Source organism: Lagenorhynchus albirostris, chromosome 5 (genome assembly GCF_949774975.1).
Source record: "Lagenorhynchus albirostris chromosome 5, mLagAlb1.1, whole genome shotgun sequence".
Classification (NCBI taxonomy): domain Eukaryota; kingdom Metazoa; phylum Chordata; class Mammalia; order Artiodactyla; family Delphinidae; genus Lagenorhynchus; species Lagenorhynchus albirostris.
In genome coordinates, this window is record NC_083099.1 from 64,488,239 (window position 1) to 64,513,098 (window position 24,860).

Below are 24,860 nucleotides of genomic sequence, written 5' to 3' on the forward strand. Positions count from 1 at the left end.
CCCCGCCCCTTGCCTTGTAGGAGGCAGTTTTCAGACTTGATTTCTTGTTTCCTCTCTTCGCTGCTTTCCCATTAAGCCCTCTTTCTGCTGCAAACCTCGGTGTCTCAGCATTTTGGCTTGCTGAGCGATAGAATGAACCTGGTTCGGTAACATGGTTCAAACTCGGAAGAAAGGTTTTTACTGCTCTATGGCTGGAATAAACAAACAGCCATATGCCTTCCTAAGTTGTTGTTTTTGAGGGAACTATTAGTAAAATTTCTACTCCTTAAGGTCAAACCTTTTGTGGGGGGAAACTAGGGAATGGGTGGTCTTAACTTCTGTCTGGTTTTCCAGGAATCCATCTAAGGGGCTGAGCTGGATGTATCTTGGAACTCAAAGTCCTAGCCTAGTTAGTGATCTTTTCATGCAACCCAGGGCCCAAGCATGAGCTATGCTTTAAAAAAAAAAAGTAGACTAAGGCCTCCCCTGGTGGGGCAGTGGTTGAGAGTCTGCCTGCCGATGCAGGGGACACAGGTTCGTGCCCTGGTCCGGGAAGATACCACTTGCCTCGGAGCGGCTGGGCCCGTGAGCCGTGGCCGCTGAGCCTGCGCGTCCGGAGCCTGTGCTCCGCAACGGGAGAGGCCACAACAGTGAGAGGCCCGCGTACCCCCCAAAAAAAAAAGTTGACTGAAAGTTGGCAAGTAGGTGGGTTCAAGGAGAGGGGGTGGTGTCTGCTCACCATTGGCTGCGAAACCCGCTCTGCTTTCTACTCTCCTACTCTCTTGGGTCAAATGTTTGGTCAGAGCTTAAGAGATGAGGCGATGGGGCAGTTGTACACAAACTATCAACTTCCACAGTCCTAAGGCTAAACAGCTGAGAGGGGGAAAGAAAGATGCCAGGTGGCTTCTGCTTGCTTCAAGATTAGACCACTGAGGGCAAGAAAGAGACGGGTTTCAGGCACTTGGTAAACTGAAAGCAAACTTCTTTATTGTACACAGTACAGAGTATAACGCAGCTTGGCAGGATGCAAACGGCCCTGCGCAGGGGAAAGTATTTCAAATCAACTGGCAGGTTAAAGCCTTTCTGCACTGTAGACTTTCCACACTCTGGAAAGAAGCAAAAACAAGAACAAAGAAACAAAACCATCAGGGAGGTGCATGAATCCGATGGGAAAGCGACGGTGATGCTGCCATCCTGTGTCCCGAGACAGCACAGGCCACGTGGCTACAGCAAGGGAGAGGAGCTCAGGCTACAGAGGATTCTTTTCAGTACTTGCTAAGACAGCATAAATCCATCAAAAAAAACCCCAACAAAACCCAAACCCGGATAAGTAAAGAAAGGAAAAAACAAATCCTATACAGCATTTACAACAAATTAACCTCTAGCCAGCTGGGGGTAAAATATGCATCTATGTATAGACTATGTGTAGGTTAGAAGGCTATAAATACCGGTTTGGAAAGTCCTTTGATTAGAATACAATGCTAATTAAGGCCCAAGCTACAGGCTCAATACCTTTGTGGGCTAATTAGCTTCCAAGAGAGGAAAATCTTGTCTTTCCATAGCTATAAAATGCACCCCTTATCTCTGTGACCCTCTTCACAAATGTGCTCCTGGTCACCAGGGGGACTGTTTGAGACTACAGAGCGGGTCCATCAATAGAAAAACAACTCAAAGCACTGTCCTTCGCATATGAAGAGTAGCATAGTCATTCTTTGTGTGCTAGGTGTCAGGGGAAGCACAGAATCCTATCAGCAGGCAGCAAGGTGCTACCACTTTCTAATTCTTTTTCCACTACTTTGAGCTTAACTTTCATATAGCTTTAGCTGGGTTATTTAAAACTTTCCCAATATAATACAGCAATCGGAGAAAACCTTTTTTAAAGTGGCAGGAAACTAAGATGCTAGTACTGCTTTACCTGTCAGTGTCGCACAGAAGTCTCAAACCCTATTGAATCATATGCAGGGTTTAAAGTCCAAAAATTAAAGAAAAAGGAAAACAAAACAAACTGAAATGGAAATTGTCATCAGTCATGCCCAGGGAAGAATCCCTACCTAGGGTTTTCACCAGGTGACCAGGTTTCAAATGGACATGACATGTATTATGTACATATGCTTTCCAGAGAGGGCATGTGAGGGAACATGGGGGACTATACACACAGAATCTAAACGGTGTGTCCAGGCTGCCCTGCACACCTCAAAAATGTACAACTCAGGTGCAAATGTTCCATCAGGCTGTCTGGTGCAGAAAGCACAAAGCAGGCAATAAAAGAGGGCTTGTACTCGGCTAAGGGGACGCCCCCCAGCAAAGCCCCTTTCAAGCTGCAGCGTCTTCATAAGTTGGCACTGCCCTGTTTAAAGGGCGCAGTGCAGTTACCAAAAGGTTTGTTTTTTTTTTTTGCTTTAAATACCAAAACTACAAAAATCAGTTTATAAACTGTTTTTCCAAAACAACCACCAAAACAAAACAATCCCCCGAATCAAAGCAAAACAAAATACTGTCAAAAGTGTTAATCACCCTTCTCCTAAAATTAAAGCCATCCACACACACAGCCATGTGACTGGGAAGAGAAAGGGGGCCTGCTCTACTTGGTGACCACATGGCCAGAAGGTTCCCAAGGGTAGCAATGGTTTATTATTTGAGAACCATGGAGTGGGTAACAGCTGTTCATCCTTTTTCCCCTTCTTTCCAGACCAAGAGGAAACATTTCAGATTAAGCTGGAAGAGCTCTCTGAGTTTTAAGATATATTTGTAACCCTTCATGGTTTGAGCCTCCCCAACTTTGCCTACCTCCTCTTCTATGGGTTTGTGACATCTTTTTGAATAAATTGTGCAAATCAGAGCCCTTCTACGTAAAGGCATTTAGTAGTCCATGATCAATGCAGATTGTCACACACTCTGTCCTGGTTTGTGGGTACTAACCTGAACAAGGTATTGCTTTGCATATATTGTCCATGGGAAGGAGGCTCCATTTCAATTGCTTTCCCAGAAACCTTGTCAGGTTCAGAGCTGAGGCACCAGCCTTTTGGTGGTTTTCTGCCCCTCCCTGTTCCCACTCCCCCGCCAAGGTATCTGTCTTTAAGGGTGCCGATCCAGAGACAGCTTGGGTTCTCCAGATAATACTCAAAGGGCAAGCTTTGGGAACAGCCAGAAACACAAACAAAACCACTGCCCTCGTTTGCCTGAATGGGAACTGCTAGCTCTAGGGTTTGGCCGCTCAGCCGCTCAGAAACTTAGTAAGCAAAGCCTTCGGCATAGGGGAGGCTGCTGCAGCGGTCCACATCCAGGAGGTAAGCAGGGTTGTCTTCAAAGTGGGTCAGTGGCAGGGTGTCCTCCTCGCTGAGGTGGCACTCAGACTCCGCTTTCAGGAACGGACGTTGGTTGTCGGGGAAGGCCATGGAGAAAAGGGCATCGGGGTCGCAGACAAACTTGTAGACGTATCGTTCCCCAGCCACCTGAAGAGAGAAAACACACCTTCTGAGGCCCAGCTGGAACAGGGCATGGGCCGGGGCCAGGGCACCAAGGGAAGAATGAGATATTTGTAAGTCACCAAGCTCTCAGGGAGCCAGGGACCAAGAGGCTCATTGGTAGCTGATTATCCAAATCATTCAGATTTATTTTGATAAACTGTGGGAACCTGTTACCTGCCAAGTGTTTTGTTGACACCACAGCTTAGCAGTTGAAAAGAATATCTGAATTTCAAACTCATATTAGGTTCTTTTAAAAGAAAATCCTCACTGTGTTATACTCACAGCCTAGAAACAATGGTTATGCTGAGGTTGGTGCCTGATATTACAAGAAGATATAAGGATTGAAAGACGCAGGAGTCAGACCATGTGTTCAGTTCCCTCCAAAGTTTACGGTCTTCCCAGGACAGCTTTGCTCTGAAGGGCTAGGAATTCAGAGAGCTGTGTGGGAATTTTAAGTTTGTTCCAAAACCAAACAGAACTGTGTTTTGGCTTACCTGCAGTTTTACATTACTCATTCCATGGTTCTGCTACACTGAAGGAACTGATGACTACCTTTATACGAATTTTATGCATTATAATATTACAAGAACCAAATGGTCTTGATTAAGGGTGGCAGATGTATACAATCAATCATCCCTATTTGGGTTGTTAAATCTCTCCTTCCCCGGCCCAAGAGTCAGCTCATGTATGTGGAAGAGGGAAGTAGGAGGACATAGTGGCAATGATACCGGCTCATAAGCCAGGAGTGGATGGCTCCCAGCCTTGGCTCAGTCGCTAACAAGTCTCAACCTCTCAACCTCAATCTTCCCTTTCAAAAACCGAGGGTATGGGACTACTGCTTTTCTAAGTCCCTCCCCAGACGGGCATGCTACCACTTCTCTTTTATTTAGTTCTCATTTACTCACGGGTCATGTAATAAATATAACAATGATCTCTTACACTGGACAGCACATTACTATTTCTAGAATGTTTTCACATATATTACCCTTTGAGATTAGATTAGGGACTATTATCTACATTTTTACTGGAAACAGGCTTTGGAAGGTTGACTTTCCTTAAAGCATAAATGCAGTGCTGGATCTGAGCCCCCCAAGTCTCATTCCTGTGCCTTCCTGTACTTTTTGCCTGTTTTATTCTCAGAAAATTCTCTCCTACTTCCTTAGAAAACCTAGGAACAAGTTCATAGGGACAACTCGTTGCCCTTAGTTCAAGTTAACTGTGTCTTGATTACATTCCCTCAGACTGGATCTGGAGTTGGGAACAGCAAAGGAGTAATGGCTCTCCTTCCTGAGTTTAGGATTCTACCCGATAATGTTAAAACTAAAAGGGGAGAGAGTGTGTGTGAAGTTTGAGGGGGAAAAGGCAGTGACTGATAATGGGTTCAGAGTTTCTTTTTAAGGTGATAAAATGTTCTAAAACTGATGGTGGTGACGGCTGCACTACTCTGTGCACATATTAAAACCCCACTGAATTTAACCCTTTTAAAAAAGGGGGGAAGTTGGGTGGGGTGACCACCCATCCTAGAGTATCTATTCACTCTGTGACAAGCACTGAAGTCAAACCCTCATTCCTGCCCCAAAGGAGCTGATACTCCTGTAGCAGATACTGACAAGCCGGGGAGTAACTTACAATACAGACAGTAGGGGAAGTGATGGAGATGAGCCCAGGTGCTCTCAGAAGCAGAAGAGGGACCATGTAACTCAGCCTGAGAACTTCAGATTCTTGGAGTAAAGAGGTGATTTACTGAGAAAACAAGTAGGGGCTGGCCAGGCAATGAAGGCGTTAGGAGTGTTCTTAAGTAGGATGGTAGTTTAATAGGTATTTTTTCATTTTATAGTATGCTTGATAACTTACATGAATGTGATATGTATTGTTCGGTAAACAAATATATTAAGAGAAAGATGGCTATGCTAGTGAAAGCAGCCAAGTACAAGTGAGGAAATGAGGGTTTAATGGTGCCTTGAGCCTGTATGAAGCATTAAAAAGTCTGGATCTTATCCAGAAGACCATCCATGAAAAGCTGTTTTAATAATTTTTAAGGACATGAGAGGAATATGGGGTCATATTACCACCTGCCTCTGAGAAAGATAAGCCTGGCTTCAGCGTAGACAAGTTCTCAGCAGCAATGACCACATACTTCTGAGTGCATCTTGGCATCTATCATGTAGACTGCTTAAATGTGTAAATGCTAGAATCTGGGCAACAGTACAGTATAAAATCTGATGGCTAAGAAAAACCAATCAAAGATTTTCCATTCTCATCTTCTGCCTATCCACATCGTGGCTCTTCACCACCTATCGCAATAAGGATTTTGTATTGGCTTCCTCAAAATTACACTGCATCCTTTTTTCTGCTACCTGCTACCAGGTGATTCTGCCATTTTGCAAACCTTGGGTTTTTAACTTGAGTTCCAGTTTCTAAGGTTCTAAAAGAGAAATAAGATTTTGTTTTACTGCCCTAACACTTTTGGGAGTATTAAACCAACATATTTGGAGGTCTCGGTGTTTCAACTAAAGACTTCGCCTAAGCTCTCATGGGAGGGGAGACCTTCAAGTCGATTCCCTCACTTGCTCCTTTATGGATATAATAGTTGGCCTAAATGTCTGGATGTTTTTGTAAGTAGAGCCAGTTTAAAGCAGAGGAGCCTAATTTTCCTACAGTGTCTTCCATACAGAACCTTTGGCTTTCACGTACCCAACAGCATTAAAGGTGCTCCTTATTATCTCATTTAACTTAAGTTTTTCCAAGATGTTTTTCCTATCACAGAATTACTCACGAGGCTAACGTGTCCTCCCAGTCATCACATACAGTTTTATTTCAGAAGCCCTTGACATTTTCTTTGAGAAAATGGTCAGAGTGGTCTAAGCGTCTCTAGTAATCGCTCACCTTCTGCATGATGCCCTTTTCATAGTAATAGCGTAGAGATCGGCTGAGCTTGTCGTAGTTCATGGCTGGCCGGTTCTTCTGAATGCCCCAACGCCGAGCGACCTGAAGAGACAGGAAAGCAATGGAAACTCATTCCCTGGGCTTAGTGGTTTTCTCCCAATCCCAGGAGAGCCAGTTCTAGAATCTGACTGCTTTGGTCAGTGACCCATTTCTCTGACCTGGAAGGAAAAGCACTGAATTCCCTCAAGACCAAACATTTAGCAAAGGTGATGATTCAGTCAAATGCTAAGAGGTGAGACCTAGAGGTGGAAAAATCCTAGCACTTTAAGATTGCACAGGGCTCGGCTAGCGTCCCAGAGGAAGCAGGCTCTCTACTGTTTCTCCACATATGAATTATCGACCAATACCCATAGACCATTAGCATGTTGCCATTAAGTGCTATGGTTTCTGTAGCAGTCAATAAGGAATAATTAGAATGGTCATTCCTGAAACATTAGAAACACACTGGTGAGTTGCTAATGGGCCAGCAGAGCAAAAGTTCAATTCTAATAAGATTGGAGAGGGGCTGGTAGATGTTTACTTATAGCAGCTCATGGAGTAAAGGGGAATCGGATCATTTCAGCCTGCTGCCATCCAATCCCCTGCTCCCAGCAGACTTGCAGAATGGACATTAAAACATGTAGCACCATTATCCACTTAATGAAAAATTAACAGGGCTTCCCAAACAGTTCTGAAGTGCATTATATCCAACTTGGTCCACCTCTGAGGTGCAGTGATGGGGGGGTGTAATTGGAGGTTTGGGCAAAGAGACCTTATAGCAAGAAAACTTCCTAGTGGAGTTCAGCAGGACAGCCAAGCAATTTCTGTTCTCAAGTATCTCAACATCCCAAATCCTACTTATCAGGATGACTGTCGAGGTAAGAGAAGAATAACCTTGGAAACATGAGGTCTTTAAATGTATGCAAACCAGGGATCATGTTTTGAACATTTTGGGTCAGTTTTAGAAACTTAAAAAACCAAAATAACTACATTCCTTTTTATTAAAAAAAAAAAGATGACAAACATGGAATGAGAAGTAGGGAGCCTGCAAGTGGAAAAGGTGGATCATAAAACCACATTTCACTTGAAGTATTCTTTAAAAGTATTTGGGGCAGAATGAAAACAACATCTTCTGAATTCAGGATTCTAAGATGACCTTTAATAAATACCAAAAATAATCTGGTAAGTAGGGAAGAATGCATCTGTCCTAATTATATTACAGTAATTCAATAGCCACGATTCCACTCTGCCTTGCAAGACACTGTGTGAAAGTTAAATTTCCATTCGTTTGCTTTGCGCCCCACGGCACACACGATTATCCCTGGCTCTCCCCCTTTCTCCACATTGCACCCGTTCAACTCTTTGAAATGGCCCAAAAGACAAAATGAACCAAAAATACATCCCCTGGTTAAAGAAGACAAACATTTTATTTTACTATTATTATTTTTGGCTGCACCAAGCAGCATGCAGGATCTTAGTTCCCCGACCAGGGATCAAATGGTGTCCCCTGCAGTGGAAGCGTGGAGTCTTAACTACTGGACCGCCAGGGAAGTCCCGAGAAGATAAAACCAATTTTTAATCAATTTCTATTTTTAACCAGTTTTTAACCAATTTCAATTTTTAACCAACTTCTTTTTTGAACCAATTTCTATTTTTAAACCAACAGAAATAGGGGTAAGAAACAACCTGTTAAGTCAATACGTGTCCTTTTACCTGTTCAGAAGAAATGACACCATGAAACTGTACTTGAACTGCTGTCAGACACAAGTGATGCAGGGACCCTTAAAAGAAGCCCAGCCTCATCATTTTACTATAGTCAGTGGTGGAAAACAATTCGTGAATATTTTTCAACTTCAGCCGTGACCTCTCTTTGCTGTCGCGTGCATATGCAGTAGCTTGCTGGAGAGAGGTTTTATATATGCACAGACTTCAAAGCAGCTCTGGTAGCCATAGTTACTGACTCATCCTCTTGGGCCAGGGCCCTCTGATTCAGTAGCCCTCACCAGGGCTGCTCCTTCTGCAGTAATCATGATGCAGCACAACTGCAGAGCAGCTGGGAATTAGGGCTGTCCCATTTCTGGGGGGAGGGGAGCAGGCAATAGCTTGCTACCAGCTCCTCCTTTCTTTCGTCTTTCACATTCGTTACTTTGATAGCATGCATCTTGAGGACGGAGGCCGAAGGAGTTTTAAAAACAAACAAACAAGAAAACCTCATGTCTCTTCCTCCCTTTTTAAGAGAGAGCAGCCGCAGCGCAGGGAGCGGCTCTTTCTAGCAGCCCGTCCTTTTAAACCTCCCCACGGCATCAGTTATCCGCCACATGTTCAACAAACAACCCTACCCCCCAAAATATTCATTAATGCAGATTCACAGTTAAAATGGCTCCAGATTAAAGCCGAGTCAGTCATAATTGAGAGGGTGCTAAGCTGGATGACAATCAAAAGACATTTGATTAGGAGGCCTGCCAAAAGCAGTTCCAAAACCACAATTTCCATGCACAGTGTAATGGATATTATGGATAATTACCCAGAGTGCACTACTCAGCCACACAGCTGCCTACAATTACGGCCCAAACAGCTTCCTCCTCCGCTTCACCCTTCCAGCTTCCCCCATGACAACTTCTTACAGCTTTTCCGAGGAGTTGGTATCTTCCTGACAGTAACAAGAGTAGGGCCCTCCGAGTTATACAAGGATTAGAGAGCGAAAAAATTCAAATGCTGCATGTCCCGAGGCCAGAGTGCACACGTGGAACAGAGCTGATCCTGGGTTAAGAGAATGGAATATTCGGAGTTCATGGAATGCTCGGGGATTTCAAGGTGCGGCGGAAAGAAGTACTTCCTGAAGAAACAAAGCTGTGCAACCAGCTGAGGGAGGCTCCAGGCCACCACAGGCCTCCCCTGCGACTTGGCTGCTTGGCATTTCTGTGAGCTTTCTGGCTTAGTATTAGCTTCGTTATTAAGAAAGCCGGGGCCCTTGGCCATCTGTTCATCATTTTCTTTACCACTGGTAGGAGAGCAGCAGATTCAATAACAGCTTTACAAAGGGTCATAACCAGGTTTACCTGCAGCTCTACAGCCTGTGCTTAGGCCAGAGGCAGTGGCAATAAAGTAATAAAAGCTCCTGTCTGCAATGAGATAAATCAATAAGGGCTGCCCACATGACAGACTGACTTTCGAAAAGCCTTAGTGAGTCTGGGCGACATGCTTTCCTCAAGCCTCACATAAACCAGGCCACGTTATGAGGAAAAGAATGCAGGGCGGATGCTCTCCAGTGTGGCTGGAAGCCACAAATACAGCTCCACTTCTAAACATGACTTAGCCAAAAAGACACCCTTAGGAAAACACGGCAGTACCAAACTCTGGCTTTGAAGGTAGACTGACTCTTAACAGAAACCGTTTCCAATATGAGGTGTTGACATATTTCTATTTTTTTGTGAATGATGCAAGATCGGGAACACCATACATATATCTTCTCTAACTGCCTTTAATGAAGCCTGCCTTCCTCTCCTCTCAGTCAGGATTCTCCTTAAGTCTCCAATCCACACATTCTCCTTTGCTCATCTTAACTTTCAGGCTCCTTTCTTCTTCCAAATCTCCTGCTGTTAACCCCCATACCCACCTGTCCCCCTGGTGTGCTAAAGTGAGCCCTGGAATTGACGGAACAACATCTACAACTGCAGTCCCTGTTCAAACTCCTTCCGAGAGCATTGGTCCCATTCCAATCACACCCAACCCAAAGATACATTTTGCTCTGCTGGTTTAATATGTAACACCTAAGTATATGCTACCAAAAGAAGCATCTGTCGTATTTTCAGGGAAGTTATTTCTTTTCTATTTATAATCTCTCTAGATTCTAAATCAAATAGAAATCAAATCAACCCCTTTGGGAATTCCCTGGCGGTCCAGGGGTTAGGATTCCGAGCTCTCACTGCTGAGGGAACTACGATCCCATAAGCCGTGTGGCGTGGCCATAAAACCAAAACAAACAAACATAAAACAACCCCTTTTGAAATATGCCAAACTCAGAGCCTGATTTAATTTACTTTGCAATATTCAGGAAAGGAGGAGTTCCATGATGTTCTCCCCTTTTGAAGAAATGGCATTGGTTCTGTCCATTGGCCTTTCTGTCAAGAGTCTGGGCAAACAGACAGTAACAATGTTTCTTCTTTCTATTAACAAAATAATGAAGGTTTGTGTCCTCTCTCAACCACTGTGATACTACATTTAAAAAAAAAAAATCTAACTTCCTAAGATTGACCCATCTCTGATAATTTTATTTCTCTAGGTTAGAGCCATTTGAAATACACAGTGGGGTAGTTGCAACCTATAATATATTACCAAAATGTCTTAAAATCTGTTCATGTAACCTCTGGTATAGGCTATGACATATGAAGGTTGACACCAAAACAAGTTGGTATCACTGAAAGAACACTTGGAAAAGACTTTCCAACAGAGAGAGCAGACCCTATTAGAATGTAAGTCTTCATGGCCTCCCTCCCCAGAGTTTGCAGAAGTGTTACTAATACATTTTATATATTCTGCAGTGGAGGACTCTGCCTTGTCTGTGATTTGTAAGTTGTCCTATTAATAGAAAAGGCACTGCCAAGCCCATTGGCCAGGCTAGAATCTGAACGAGAAGGAAGAGCATATTTAACACCGTAAAAAGGCTCAATGGAGAACAGGAACAAACATCAACAAATCAAATCACCTGATCCCAGCTTCCAGCGCTTACCTCCTCCGGTTCTATCAGCTTGAACTCCATGCCTCGGCCTGTCCAGGCAATGAAGTGGGCATTGGCTGGGTCGTCAAGAAGGGTAACCAGGAACTGCCACAGCTGAAGGGAACCTCGCCTCTGGTAAGGAGGCCCCTCCCGATACATGGTGGGCTCTTGTTTGACTTTGCCTGTTTGAGACAAAGACACATATGTGGTACTTTAGTCTCAAGTTTCTCAGCTGATTTGGGCAAACACTAATTTAGCATCAAGACTGATGAACATACTCTGACATCTTGAACCTTCCAGCTTCCCAACAAACTGGATGTGGCTACTTACCTTCCAGTCTCTCAGGAACAACACAGGTGTCGTCAAAGTACAACCGGGGATCCTTCTCATATGAAAAACCTGAAGAAGAATTTAGAAAGAACATGTTGCTTAACAAATAGTGTTCTCTGAAAACTCTGGATTTAAGGACTAAAATAGGATTCTACCATTTCAGGTCCTCAGCCTGATGAACTGCTCTATCTATGCCAGACTGAATTTTGGAGGGAACTTCAACTTCACCAGGACTTAGGCGTTCTGTTCTGATGCAATCACCTGCGCTTCAGTCAGAGGAGCATCAGTTCCTGCTATCAGAGCTGAGACTGCAGGGAGGCACTGAGTCACCTGTACGTTCCTTTGCATCTTGCTTACAAGGTCTGCATGGATCAGTGTGTCCGTGACTAAGCCTTTGTATCTGAAAAGACATCTCATCTATTTCAGTTGGCCTTACCGGGTGGATTTGGTTGATCTATACGTGGTCTAGCCGTTTTCCTTTTAGCAAATATTAATTTCAACCTTTCTTACTGCTTGTCTAGGCTGCCCACACACCTCACTCAGTCATGAGAAAGCTTGGAGGGTAGAGAACAATGCCAAATGAGTAAAGGCTTGGGCCTGTGGAGGACTGTGACAAGCAATAATTTCAAAAAGTTGGAGGTATTATCACCTCCAGACACTGTGGAAGGAATCTGAAGAGACTTTCTGTCAATAAAACTTATTCACTGTATAGACAAGAAAACAAAGGGGAACTGACTGGTCCAACAACACATGTAAGTGGAAATGAAAGGAAGGCAGGGCAAAAAGTGGAAGGTGTCAAGAAGAAGGATGGCCTGGCATCCTAAACCCACCAACCCTTCATATGCATTCAACGCTGACCACCAGGTCGCCAGGCACCCTGACAAGGCCAGCGGCTCAAGCCAAAGCCAGTTAGTAGACAGGCGTGATGGGACCACACCCTTGGCTGCGGTCCAGCCTGTTCCAGGGGGCGAGTGCTCCAGCGTACTCTCCTCTACCCGCACACTTCTCAAGAGGAAGCAGCAGGAGCTCCTGTCTGCTCAGTGGTACTCCCTGTGCTTGGTTCTCTGATCAGTTCGTCTGGTGTGCGGTCCAGGCGTATGAGTATCAGGTACGTGGTAGGGGGAGGGCAGAGGAGGTTGCTCTGCAGTGAAGGGCTAGCATTAGATTTTGAGAGGGATTTGCTCTGACTTAAAATCCCTGGGTAAAGGTGCCAAGAAAGAATCTGTTCTTTTTCTTCACAATCAGCCCGGGTGAAGTTCTCCTTGGCAGGATCAGCACAATTTTAAAGAGGCCTGGGGTTGGGAAAACACTGCCCAACCTGGAGGAAACAGACTGTTTTAAGGTTCTGTATTATTCATTTTTGTTTCCTCAGCCCCAAGCATTATTTCTCTGCTTAACTATAAAGGAAGTATATTTTATTTAGTATTTAATCCAATAAATATTTATGCCAGGCACCGTGCTAGAAGGGGGTAGATAGAAGAATACAGACTCCGTGCTTGCTCTCGTGGAGCTTGCGTCCCAACTGGTGGGGACAGACAACAAAGTAGGGAAAAAAGAGACATGGTGTACTGTGGAAAGTGTGGGCCCTGGAGCCAGACTGATAGACCTAGGTTAACTGTGTGACCTTGAACAAGTTAATTAATTGCTCTCAAGTTAATTTCCTCATCTGAAGACTGGGGAAGATAATAATTCCCACCTTATAGGCTTGTGAGAATTTAATGAGTTGATACATATTCTGTTCCATTGACCGATTTATCTTTATAATAGAGAGCTAAGAATAGCTCCTGGTACATAAATGTGCAATACATGATAATTATAAGAAATTAAGACAGTAAGTACTTGTACATTGTGATAAGTGCTATTAAAAGATTAACTGGATAATGTGAGAGCTTTTTCTTATATTCTGTCATGGATTCTAAATTCCTTTAGTAAAAGGACATATCCTGAATATCTTAGCCTCCTTATAGCACCTGGTACGTAAGTGCTCAATAAATATTTGAATAAATATGAGGGAATCTATAGTTTCCATTAAAAGCTTTAAGAATGCAATACTAACTTTTAAGTTAGGGATTCAGGGACTCCTATAATTTATTTTCCAAGTTGGTACTAGGAAACTGACTTATGACAAACTATTATACTTTATATTAACAAGAATTACATAATCCATCATGCTTCATGCTTTTTGCCTTGGCTACCAGGAAGCTATGTATTTCCTGACTTTCCACATGGATTTTGCTATTCCAGTGATGTTTTAACAGCCTTATTATAAAGTCATTATAAATAAACTACAAAGTTTACACACCTGTCAAAATTGCCATTTTATTTTTAGAGCTTTTCTTCCTCTAAGGTAAAGAAAATACATTCACAGTTCACAGTATATAGGGAAAAAATGTAAATCCAGATTAAATTCTAGGTTTGGTTTTTCAAACTAATCAGATGAAGCCCTGCCCATGAGTATCGTTTTGGTGTACTTTGTGGTTTCTAGTCATTGCCACATGTGGTTCTCTAAAACATCTGGAAGATGCTGTTGGTTTAAGTGAAATTTAAGTCAGTTGAATTTGCACAGCAGTTACATCAGTTGTGGCCACAACCATCTAATCACTCAAATAAATGTGGCAGGAAGGAAGAACCTGTTTGAGGGACAAAGTGGAAATGAAAGATTCAAAACAGTATGCAAAGATTCCAGGTGAACGCTAAGGCAGGATGGCTGTCTTAGTAATCACAGATGCCAATCAGAAACACTTGTCTCACTATTTCACGGGCATCTGTGGTCAAGCCCGTATAAGGAGGAGAGAAAAACCATGTCAGGGTAATTGAGAGCAATTAAGAATGCAGATCTCTTTGAAACTAATTTCTTCAATGTGTATGGGGTCAGGGAAGAAGTGGGGGAAAAACACAAGCTCGCAGATATTCTGTGTGTAGTAAGCAGCCCGATGCCTTACTAAAAATATTTCCTTTAAGAGCATGCTCCTTTCTAAATGTTGTAATCATGCAAAGTGTTTTCCTCTCTCTCTTCCCTCACTCCCTTCTAGTTCGCCTGCTGCAGACATCAACTGCTGCTATAGAAACATTCGGGAACCTGGAAGAGAGCCCCACACAGCTGTGCCGATCACGGCCAGAGGTCCAGTAGACTGCCCTTCCTTCCCAGGGCTGGACACTCGGAATATCCCCGGGTGCCCGTGGCAGCCACACTGGGTCTCCCCTCTAACCAAGTCAGTGGGAGGCAGCCACCCATAGAGACCACTCTTGTGAACCAATCACTCACAATAACCAGCCAATGCTTCACAGTGCTATCTTACCGGCTCTTTCAACCTTTCTCTAAAACTCTAGAACAGTGGTTGTCACCCTGGGACACATGAGAATCACCCAGGAAGCTTTACAAACTACTAACGCCTGAGTCCTACCTGAGAATTTCTGATTTAATTGCTCTGGGTGAAGCCTGGACACCAGAAGTTTTAACAGTTCCCCAGGGGATTCTAATGTGCAGCCAAAGCTGAGCCTCATGACTCTGCAGTCCTAGTTCTCAGGTCAGTGTGCGTCACAATTGCCGGGAGGGCTTGTTGGAACACAGTGCTGGGCCCCTCCCCTGGAGACTCTGATTCAGCAGGTGGGCCCTGAGAATCTGCTTTTCTAACAAGTCCCAGGTGAAGCTGACTGATGCTGTAGGTTTGGGGAATCACACTGCTCTAGGTATTTATGGAGAGCTGTATAGGACAGAAAACAGGACATACTTCTGGGGAACGTGTTCTAAGAAAGAAATCCTTCCCTGTTTCAGCATTCAGAAGAGAACTCTTGAAGGTACCATCTCAAGTCGTGACATAGTTCCTAAGTGCCAATTTAGGTGATAGTGTTATCTACAGCTATGTATACATAACCTCCTTGTATGGAAGGGTGGAAACCAGACGGTTCGTGTTTTCCTCTTAAAAGTTACGGTCATTACTATGGAAAAGGATGGCAGCCCTCAAAGGTCAAGAGCATGCCTCAAACCCTGTGTGCGAGATAGCTGGGGATCACGATAAGTGAACTCTCGTGTTCACAAGCTAAGGAAGGTTTAAACTACGATCTCACATCTTAGCCCGAAACTGTGCAACTTTAAGCTTCCTTGAATATTATTATTTTTTAAAGAGCTACTTACCTTCATGGCTACTGGAGAAGTAGCCCCCTCTCATGTAGGACGACTGGCAGTTAGGCACTTCTGAAAGAGAAACAGACACACACACTCCTGTCAGTCTCTGCAGCTGAATCAGCACATCGGTCCAACTGCAGCACTGCAGGAAAGCCCCTAAACTTTCTCCTGCTCCAAGGTCATGTCTTTTTGGCCTTGTCTTGGAAAAGGGGTACCACTCTAGTAAGCAGCGTGGGAAACACTATGTCCCACCATCTGAATGGAGGACTCGACTCACAATCAAGAGAACTGGGAGGAAAAAATACTCTCATAACTTGCTCATTTTAGAAACTAGTTAATGTCAAACCTCGTGAGAGAGTTAATGACAGAAGAAGAAAATGGCTTTCAAAAGGCCAACGTGGCCTTCTGCCTGTCCTGACTCAGGGGCTTTGGGGTTTGGAGGGGCAGGAAGGTCACTTTAGAGCTTTCCCAGTTTGCTCTCCTTTACTGCTGATGGTCATATCCATTTCTGCTCCAAGAAGTGAGGGTATTTTTAGGTCAAAGAGATGAGGGGATGGGAAGTGATGAAGCTAGGACAAGAATGGGCAGGAGTGAGGAACTGCAGCTTGGCAAGCACATTTCTCCCACGTTATTACTGTTAGAATGGAACCCATGCTGAAGCGATCTCTTCTTCAGACACCATGTTATCAAGGTGTCCATCGAGACAAAAGACAATGAGCTGAGCTGTGCCCATGTGGGATGAGGCTTCACCCTGGGAACACCTCTCAGATCAAAGCATTGTAGATACGGTAACATCTGCTGGGTGTCTTGCTTTAAGGGAGTGGGATGGGGTGAAAGACTCATAGGACCGATTAAAATGTCAGTCCCAAAGGGAAAATGCTGCTGGTCATGCCTGCTCCTGAGAAAAATACATCAGAGCCTTCAGGAGGAATGCGAGTGGACATTTTATAAGCTATCGATACCTATCCTTGGTAATTTTTCCATCATAAAGCAACAGATGTCTCCCTTCTGCCTACCTCCCCAGCCTTTCCCATAACCAATTTCTGCCTGAATTGAGCAATCTATGTATTATCTCAGAAGGCCGAGAGAAAATCCTATATCCTATTCCATTTGCAAAAGCCACTGAGTACATACTGCCCCACCCCCTCCCCAGGATCTTCAAGGAAAGCACGCACAGGAAAGGTTGATAACTGACCCACCACCCTCAAATTCCTTTAGCACCAACTGCAAAAAGAAAAGGAGCAAAAAAGTGTCATTTTTAAAATACGGGTAAATGAAGAAGAGGAAAGAGTTTCTAAATGTGCAAGCTGCAAAATTCCCACTCTCCTTTCCCATAATGATCTCATTTAATAAGCCTGGCCTATAAGATATGTAGTCAGTGAATGAGTGTTCGGGTGAGGGTGGAGAGGACTCCCAAGGCCAGCTTAAACTTCTTTACGTTTAAGTTTCTAGATAAGAGGTAACCCAAAAGCAAACCATACGTGTGCTAACATGTTATACCTCTCCCTGTGTACACTGGCAACAGCTGAAGGACACAGGAATTTTCCCAGATGAAAGTACTGCAACAGAGCAGCGACCCCTATGAAGCAACTAACAGGACAAACTTTTCCATGGCGTACCCAGCACCCTACACAGCCATGACAGACCAGGCGATTTCTCAGAACACCACTCATTTCAAGAATAGAAAGAATCCCATCCTACATGTGGACTCTCTTATATTTGTATTGGGAGTTTAATGGGTCACTGTATTCAAAAAGAAAGCCACAAAACTAGAGGCAGGCCTAAAATGCAGAAATAATATCCCCCGTGTCCAGTGACTCGAAAGATGACCGGTCTTAAGAAAGGACATCACCAAGACTGGATGGCGGCAATCTTCAGGCTTGGACTCAGATGTACTGTGCACCACCACTTCTGAATGCCTACTGCTCTTCCTACCATTTGCATGGCTTTTCTGTTTTGTTTTGTATTCAGTTATGCATAGACATGTTTGCTTTACTAGCTCCTAAGTTCTTTGAGGGCAAATTTTATAAAACTACTCCCCAAAGCCCTGCACATAGAAGAGACAGTAACAACCTGACAGATGAATGAGAGACTGAAGAAAGGAACGGCATGATTTTATGCTTACCTGAATCAACGCAGTAATCCCGGGGCTCCTGCTTGATTCCCATTGGTGACTGGAATCCATGTGCTGGGGGGCCCGGCATGCCTGGGACCCCATGTTCATAGAGTGGGTCATGGTATTCTTGTTTGAATCCCTGAGGGGGTGGGGGGGGTGCAGGGACGATAGGTTCTGACATTTGCCGGTGGTAATTGGGGCGATTATCTCCAGGAACTCCTGACTGAGGAGGGAAGGGGTGGCAGGGTTCAGACAGTTGTCTCTGAAATCTGCAAAAAGAAAGTAGTAGTTACATTGTTAAGTAAGAACAAGATGAATACCTACTGTGATATAGCACTGAGGATTAGAAGTCCAGATTAATGGAATTATTTGCAAAGTACTTATTAATGCTTATTTCTGGACATCTTACCCTCTTCCCAAAATTATATCACACATTTCAAACCTCCTGAGTCAGGGACTGGCCAAAAAAATAAATAAATAAAACAATGAATGACATGGTAGCATCTTATTTTCCATGAATTTTTATTTCATGCACAGTCTATGTGTATAGTTGGGCCAGATTACGTATCTGAATATATAAAACCAATTATTTGCAAATATCACTAACATGTTATGTTTGTTCACTGGTTCATTCATTTTCTAACCTGTAGACAGAATTAATTTTTAAAGACAGAGGAGTATTTAACCAGAAGTTAAACAGTTAGAAAACATAGTTAAAAAAAAAAGCCTATATGTAATAGCAATCAAAGCCATAAAATCCCTAGGAAAAATCAGGAAATGTGTAGGCTATACAAGAATAAAATCTTAAAACTATTTTCTAAGCAACGATCTAATGAAAGAAAATATTTAGAACCTGGAAGGTGTTCACTCACTGAAAATTATTCTGTAAAAGCAATTCCTTCCTAACCAACTTGACAAAATGATTCTAAACTTTAAAAGATTAAGAAAGAATGATCTATTAGACTGACAAATATTATAAAGCCACAATAACAGGAATACGAAAGATAAGCATGTCAAAGGAATCCAACGAGAAGTCACAAACTGTCAAGCATATTCCAGAATATGCTACTTGTTAAGGTTAGCATTTCAAATAAGAGGGGAAAAAGATCCCTGTTTTATACCACATGCCAAAATTTTTATATAAAGATTTCAATGTGAAACCACGATAGTAAATATATGTGAAAACATATCTTGGAGTGAGGAAAAATCTGTCAATACATCATACCAACAGCAGATATCATGAAGATAAATATGGATATATCTCCTTGTATAAATTTCTGTAAGTCAATAAACACAAGAAACCTAAAGAAAAATGATAAACTGGGGGGAAAAATCTATAATAGTCAGAAAATACCAGAAACAAGGCCCCAAATTAAACAAACTGAGGAAAAATCTCTAACAGATACAGTAATGTTAATACTGTTGATATAAAGGGCTTTTATAAAATCAATAAAAAGGACACGCCAACAGAAAAAATGGGTAAAGAACATAAACGGGGAAATCACTAAAGAAGGGATGTAAATGGTCATAGACCAAAAGTTTCACTTCATTAGTAATCAAAAAAGTAAGTTTTAAAAGTCAACAATGTAACCCTTAATATTAAGGTCTTACTCTCTACTTTTAGTTTGATCCTATTAATAGTTTTAATCAAATAATTTGAATTTGATCAGAATCAATCTGTGACAACAGGTGGCCAATAGATTTCTAGAACATCAAGACTTAAAATCTTAAACTGAAGAGATTTGTGTGCAGATAAAACACTGTTTAGATCAGGGTATAGCATGGCTCACTCTGTGAGTCTTTACTATCTTACTAAAAGCAGCACCACAAGACCATTTTATAACATGAAGATCACCAAACTATTTTATATATATCTATCCTTTTCTCCCAGACACCAAAAGCATCAGAATCTGCCTGGCCAATTATTTAAACGAGTTTTATGAACTCTGTAAGGTTCAGTGGGCACTGAATGCATTACAGTGGATTGTCACCAGGAGCGCAATTTTCAAGGTTGCTGTTATTTAAGGAAACCCTTCTGTGGTCTTTGAAGTGTAAATTTGAAACTTGGGTTTAGGCTTGACATTTAGAATACAGGCACCAGAAGCATGCTGCACCTGATTTTTTTTTTAACGCAAATTCTGAAGAAGTGGGCAGAAAAGAAAGTGAAGATACTCTTTAGGGCTTTTTAAAATAAAGTACCCAAAGTTTATGCTAGCAGGAACAGTAACGAGGGCACCCACTTTCCATGTTCTCTCCCTTCCCCGCTTTGCAACCTTCCTAGCACCTTCCAAAGTAACGTCCACAAATCACTTCCTTGATGGCTCTGAGACGGCACCAAACCGCTCCGTTCTGTAACCGGAGCCTGTGCAGCTGGCAGGCCCAATCACTGCACTTCCGCTCAGCGCTCATCTTCTCACTTTCCAGAATGAAACTCTAGAGTTGGCCTGCTATGGCCCCCTCAGGAAAAGGTACTTCCAGGTGGGCACCAGCCAGCAACCCTCATCCCCTCCCCCCAGCACAACTTTAAGGATGCATGAAGCTTACAGGCCTGGGATCTGCAGAACAGATTCTATAACTGGGATTGTTTTGTCCTAGTTTGTTTTGAGGGAGCGGGAGTGGCAGAGGGGAGCTTAAGGGTAGGTCACAAAACCAACATATTTGGAAGAAAGATTCTCTCAGAGCTTGCTGCCGATAATGGCTTTTATTTGCAGAGATTAGTAAAGTACTTCAGTTCTTGTCCTCAAATACATTCTGTGAACTTTACTCACTGACCTTCATTTGAACCCCCTTCCCCTTTCTGCAATCCTTCTGAAGTATCTAAGAATGTGTTGTATACATAGCACAGCTATGACAGAGATGCCTCTTGTTTACTGAGGCAGGCAATCATTTTCAATGGAGGGGTGGCTTGGCTCCTAACAGACCTCTTTCTTCCTCCTGATAACCACCCCCCCCTTCCACCACCCCCTCACCCCGTGATCCCAACAGATTTCAGACCATAGTGAGCTCACAGTTGGTGAGCAAAAGGAGACTTCTGACTACTGAGCAAGCCTAAATTCAATAGGTTACAGATTAAGGCTTTTTTCAGTGCCAGTTTATTTAAAGAATCAGTTATTTATTTATTTGTCAGATTTATATAGCGCCGTTCCTCCCAAGAGCTCACCCACGCTACCAACATTTGGTTTACATTATGAAAACCGTTAGATGCTTTTTCTGCATTTCCTTTTCGGTTTCTGCTGCCAACACATAGAGTAAACACAATCCTTAGAGAAAAAAGGAGAAAAGTGTGGATTCAACGAAGGCTACACAGTGGCTGGCTATGGGTGCCAGGTGAAGTAGAGTGACAGTTCAGAGGCTAGCCGAGAGATGATACAGAAAATTGGCTAAGAAACCACCACCACGTACTTAATATTTCCGTTAAAGCTAAGAGAAGATAGAAAATAGAGAAGCAGCATAGCTGGGTAAGAGGCTCTGACTGCGAAGTCAGAACACATTGGGTTGAAATCCAATCTCTACCCCTTACTAGCTGTGTGACCTTGGGTTAGTTATGTAAATGCTCTGAGCCTCAGTTTGCTCATCAGGAAAATAAGGACAGTCGGGTTACTTGTCCCAAAGATCTGTCGTAAAGATTACATAAGATACTGTGTGAGACAGGGCCCAGCGCGCTGCCGAGTTCTTGATTTTATGTTACCTTCAAACGTCACCATCAACTCCCCATGCCACCCTGACCCCCACAGTAAGCTAAATTCAGAAGGTATGCAAATGTAAGGGAAGATCTTAAGGAACTGGGAGAAGACTTTCCTCCACACAAAGTAAGAGTCTCCTAGCTGCCTACTCACTCTCCCGTCTCAGAAAGAGAATGCTGACTTTTATTCCGGCTGGTAACGTACCACCTAACTTCACATAATATTGATTTTCCTGACATATACCAAGAGCCAGGTACTGCTGCAAAACAAAACCCACACATTGTCCCTAAAAAGCCCACCAAAGAACTCTGACACAGCTCTCAGGACTCTGTGAGGCCTGTTGGCACTGCTTAAACTCAAATTGGCCTAAACTCAAATTGGCCTATCTAAACTATGGTAAAACATAAAGAGATGACGAACAAAATATGTCCTTTAAAGGCCTAGATATTTGTCTGATTTCTCAAGATCTAACATGGAAGAAAAAAGGTGATGTAAATACAAGATGTTACCAGGAGATTAGATGGTGAAAGTATTAGTTTTACGTGTACAACATTAGTAAGTCTAATGATGAAAAGATTTAGGGATACAGGGAGGTTTACATTTTTAAAACTTAATATTAAACGGTGAACCAACTAAAGTTTACGTTGTAGTATCTACATCATTTAAGGAAGATTCCTTTAGGATAGATTTCTTTATGGAACAATAAAAGTGATTTTTTTTTTTCTTTTGCGATACGTGGGCCTCTCACCGTTGTGGCCTCTCCTGTTGCGGAGCACAGGCTCTGGACGCGCAGGCTCAACGGCCGTGGCTCACAGGCCCAGCCACTCCGCGGCATGTGGGATCTTCCCGGACTGGGGCACGAACCCATGTCCCCTGCATCGGCAGGCGGACTCTCAACCACTACGCCACCAGGGAAGCCCCATAAAAGTGATTTTTGAAATAAAATTGTCATGGAAACATTTATTGAGTACTTTCCCTGTGCCAATGTGACTTCATCTAATTCACCCAATGATCTAGTATTCTCCCATTTTCAGATGAAGAAACCAAAGCTTAGAAAAGTTAAATGCCTGCCTGAGGTCACACAGATAGGAGAGACGTTAAGTGAGAGAGCAGTGTATTCCAAAATTCTTAGATAGGAAGTAGCAGAGCTGGGATTCAATCTTAGGCTGTTAGTCTGTTCAACTCCAGAGCCATTGGCCTATACTATTTGTACAATTGTTTCTATAATTGTTTTAAAATACCCTCTTTCTGACATTTAAATAACAGTCATGTAGTCCAGGCAGCTAGAAAACTCCCATATGTTTGGAAATCAAGAAATATATATTTTAAGAACTCCAGGATTGAAGAAATAATAGAAAACACTTGGAACTGAATTTTTTAAATGCCACAAATCAGACCCTGTGGGATACAGCTAAAGCAGGACTTGGGAAGGGAGATCAAATAATTGATTGTCCCAACCATGATATTTTGAGGAGTGAAAAGGGAAGCTATTAGCAATTACTTTCATAAACCATAAGTGACCCAGGAAAAACTGAATGTATGGTCACCCCAGCCTTAGGAGAACCTTTATTTGGTTATATGGTTATAGTATAAAGAAAGCTAAAAAAATTAATAAGCAAATCATCCAACCAAAGAAGTTGGAAAAAACAGAATAAGCAAAGAAAATAGAGTAAAACATTTTAGTAGGAGCACAAATCAATGAAATAGAAAACATCCAATAGAAAGAATGAGCAAAGCCAGAGTTGATTTGTTGAAAAGATGAGTGATATAATCTGCTAAGACTAAGAAGGTCTAGATAAATAGCATCAAAAATGAAAAATGGATAAACAGATGCTATAGAGGTTGTTAAAAGAACATTACGAACAGCTTTATGCCAATTAATTTTAAAACTCGTAAAACGGAAAAATTCCTAGAAAAATAATTTATTAAATTCACTCAATTAAATAGGAATCCCCAGAGAAAGACCATAAAAGGTGAAGACACTGAAGCAACCAGTAATTAAAAAATCTTCCCACAAAGAAAACATCAGGCCCAAATGATTTTACTGGTAAATTCTTCCAAAAATTCAAGGAATGAAAACCCCCAAATTCACACGAACTATTCTGGAATATGTAGAAAGGAGAATACCCTCTACTCATTTGGTGAGTATAACCTCAATGCTAAAACCCAACAAGGACAATGTAAGAAAGAGAAAGTATACATTATTCTCAATCATAAATACAAATGCAGAAGTCCTAAATATATACTGGAAAACCTAGCCCAGCAATGTATAAATGATAATACATAACAAATAATTTTGCCTTATCACAAGTATATGAGGTTGGCTTCACATAACTCAATGTAATTCATAACATTGAAAAATTAAAGGAGAAAATTTGTTTGATCCTCTCAATAGAGGCAGAAAAAGTGTTTGATAAGACTCAGTATGTAGTCATATTAAAAAATGTCAGTACAGGGGCTTCCCTGGTGGCGCAGTGGTTGAGAGTCCACCTGCTGATGCAGGGGACACGGGTTCGTGCCCCGGTCCGGGAAGATCCCACATGCCGCGGAGTGGCTGGGCCCGTGAGCCACGGCCGCTGAGCCTGCGCGTCCGGAGCCTGTGCTCCGCAACAGGAGAGGCCACAACAGTGAGATGCCCGCGTACAGCAAAAAAAAAAAAAAAAAAAACCACTCAAGAAAACAGGATTTGAAAGATGTTTCCCTAGCATTAAAAAAAAAGGGCTTCCCTGGTGGTGCAGTGTTTGAGAGTCCACCTGCCGATGCAGGGGACACGGGTTCGTGCCCCGGTCCGGGAAGGTCCCACATGCCACGGAGCGGCTGGGCCCATGAGCCATGGCCGCTGAGCCTGCGCGTCCGGAGCCTGTGCTCCGCAACGGGAGAGGCCACAACGGTGAGAGGCCAAGTCAGTACACTAGGGAAAGAAGGAAATTTCCTTTAGCTTGATAAAAGGTAAAAAAGAAAAAACAAAACCAAGAGCAACCCCCCACCCCCAAAAAAATCCTATAGTAAACATGGGGAAATGTAGAAAACAAGCCCTTTTAAGATTCAGAACCAAAAAAATCACCCCATACTGGAACCATTAGAAGTACATTATTCAGTCCGTCAAAGAAGGTTCCATTAAGCATCTATGAAACTCAGTTTTGGATCCTAAAGTGAATTTGCGCTGCCACACATAACACGCTGTTAACAGGAGTGCGTGGAGAGGCATGCGTCAGCCAGGCTACAAGTGTGACTCACTGTCAAGTTCTTCCCTCTCTAAAAACTACGAAATATGAAGGACAAAAATGAACAGCAATTTATTAGGGATGGACTTTAAGAGAGGAAGTGGAAGCAAGAGAAAAACTTGCATATATTACATCTCTTAATCTAGCATCTTTAGGGAATAGTTTTCTATTAAATCACAATTCTAGAAAATGTAGGCTCATCCTTTAAGCTCTGAAGTTCCGATCATAACCACTGAGGGAACCTTCTCAACCAGGCCACTCACTCCTTTAGATTGTGTGGCACACAACAGACC

At 42.8% G+C, this 24,860-nt stretch overlaps 1 protein-coding gene across 2 annotated transcripts in view; it reads right to left on the reverse strand.

Annotated features, from left to right (window-relative positions):
* Positions 1-944: 944 nt before the first annotated feature.
* ETV5 (ETS variant transcription factor 5) overlaps positions 945-24,860 on the reverse strand; it is a 56,489-nt gene continuing 32,573 nt past the window's right edge. For both annotated transcript variants that reach the window (XM_060150238.1, XM_060150237.1), the window contains exons 8-13: positions 17,670-17,929; positions 15,554-15,613; positions 11,419-11,487; positions 11,101-11,270; positions 6,333-6,434; positions 945-3,431 (exon numbers count right to left, since the gene is read on the reverse strand). In XM_060150238.1, the coding sequence (XP_060006221.1) occupies positions 3,210-3,431; positions 6,333-6,434; positions 11,101-11,270; positions 11,419-11,487; positions 15,554-15,613; positions 17,670-17,929 (883 nt within the window). In that variant the 3' untranslated portion in view covers positions 945-3,209. The remainder of the gene's footprint in view (positions 3,432-6,332; positions 6,435-11,100; positions 11,271-11,418; positions 11,488-15,553; positions 15,614-17,669; positions 17,930-24,860) is intronic.